This window comes from Passer montanus, unplaced genomic scaffold (genome assembly GCF_014805655.1).
Source record: "Passer montanus isolate IOZ18808 unplaced genomic scaffold, ASM1480565v1 scaffold1354, whole genome shotgun sequence".
NCBI lineage: Eukaryota > Metazoa > Chordata > Aves > Passeriformes > Passeridae > Passer > Passer montanus.
The window spans coordinates 1-1,682 of record NW_024360431.1 but is presented as its reverse complement, the minus strand read 5'-3'; the positions used below and the strand labels follow the sequence as shown (position 1 = coordinate 1,682).

Genomic DNA, 1,682 nt, shown 5'->3' with positions numbered 1-1,682 from the left:
GTTTTGATCCTGACATCACCAAACCCTCAGGGCTGCTGAATTAGGGCTCTTACCTGTATGGCCCATGAAATGTCCCAGAAGCTGATTGATGTCTTGGTGCTCTTGTTGTGTTCACTTTGGCTGGGCTCTTGCAGTTGCTGTATCTCTTGGATGCTGTGCAGGACGGAATCAGGCACCCAAACCTCAGGTTCACCTTCTCCCTGACCCTCTACGCTGGTCGTGTGGCACAGCAGATCCTGGAGCCAGGTACTGGAATTTGCTGCATGTGTCACTGCTGGGGTGAAGAACAGAGCCTTGGGGAGTGTTGATCTCCTCACCTGCTTTGTGCTCGTGCCCTCTTGACTGAGCTTTTTGTTCTGGGGAAGAGAAGGGGAGGGTGGGCAGCAGTCGAGTGAGCCTCAGAGCAAAGGCCTTCTGCAGTTGCTGGGCTGTTCTCCCAGCTTGGAACACTGCACACTCACTGCAGCTTCCACGTATTGTCGTCCGTGGTTGTGGATTGGGAACGTTGCCAGGGTGGGCAGCACAGAGCGTGGTCACACTGGGAGGTTTTCTGACACTACAACACTCCCACTCCCTCCAAGAAACTTCCCTTTCAAGGAGCGTCTGACAGGTCAGATTTCAAACTGCTTTATTTAATGGGAAAATGGTTTATTCCTTCTTGTGAGCAGGATCGTTGGCTTTTCATGGGCAAAGCCACTCCAGATTTCCCAGCTAGGAAGAGAGTTAGGGAACTCTTTTAAAACATAGTTCTGGAGGTACCTAGCAGCTTGATTTGGTAATACTGTGTGGAAATAGAATATCTGTTCTGATTTTCCTCTCATCTTTCTTCCACAGCTGTTTCTGTATTCCTGACTTCTCTTCACGTCAGGCACTCGTGGCTTGGAGCACAGGAGCTGGATATGTCACTTCACCGTGTCAGGTTGGTGCAGGTTACGAATTACAGGGTGACTTGGAAACTCAGAAACAAAGAGAAGAAACTGTTACATCTCTTAGCAAAAAAATTGGCTACATCAGGGCAATAATTCAGGGGACTAACACTTCATCTTCCAAGCTCTGCTCTGTCCTCCTCACCATGAGCCGTGAAAGCCTCCTGAGCTGTTCTCATACAGACCTACCTTGTTTGGTCAAAAAAAATCAGTATTTTATTGGTGTGTGGAAACTCAGGGGGAAGGTTTTATTCAACATCTCTCAGAGGGACATTCAAGCTCCAGTTTCTCTTTTCTTGAACAGTTTGAGACAATACTACTTATGTAATTTTTATTGCAAACATTTTTATCTTTTTGAAGAAGCAGAAAGACTGTTTGTGCATGTGTGTGCCCCTAATATCCATCCTCTCTCTAATACAGGATGGGAAAAAAGGTCTGCAGACCTTCCTACAATGGGGCGCAAGTGCAAAGAACGAGGAGGCAGAGGAAGACTGGACTTGGGAATCAGGACAGTTTTCTTGGCTTTAAAAAAGCTTGAATGGCACTTCAAGACATTTATATCAGACCTGGTTTAGTTTTATTACCCTTTTTAAAATGCTGCTGTGATGTGCAACAAAAACCTGTCTTCCCTCTGCCTGGAACAGCTGAGAGATGGAACTAAACCCCAAAGGATTTTCTGCTCAGGGATTATATGTGAGTTTTATTGGGAATTCTCTGAGAAATCTGATAGATTGTTCTTGAATGTGGCCCTGAGGG

The 1,682-nt window shown here is 46.3% G+C and overlaps 1 protein-coding gene across 1 annotated transcript in view; it reads left to right on the top strand.

Moving 5' to 3' along the window:
* The window catches only part of LOC120497710 (serine/arginine-rich splicing factor SR45-like), a 5,112-nt gene extending 3,436 nt beyond the window's left edge, over positions 1-1,676 (top strand). The window contains exons 3-5 of the mRNA XM_039699493.1: positions 135-246; positions 835-919; positions 1,347-1,676. Of these exons, the coding sequence (XP_039555427.1) occupies positions 135-246; positions 835-919; positions 1,347-1,454 (305 nt within the window). The 3' untranslated portion in view covers positions 1,455-1,676. The remainder of the gene's footprint in view (positions 1-134; positions 247-834; positions 920-1,346) is intronic.
* The last annotated feature ends 6 nt before the right edge of the window (positions 1,677-1,682 follow it).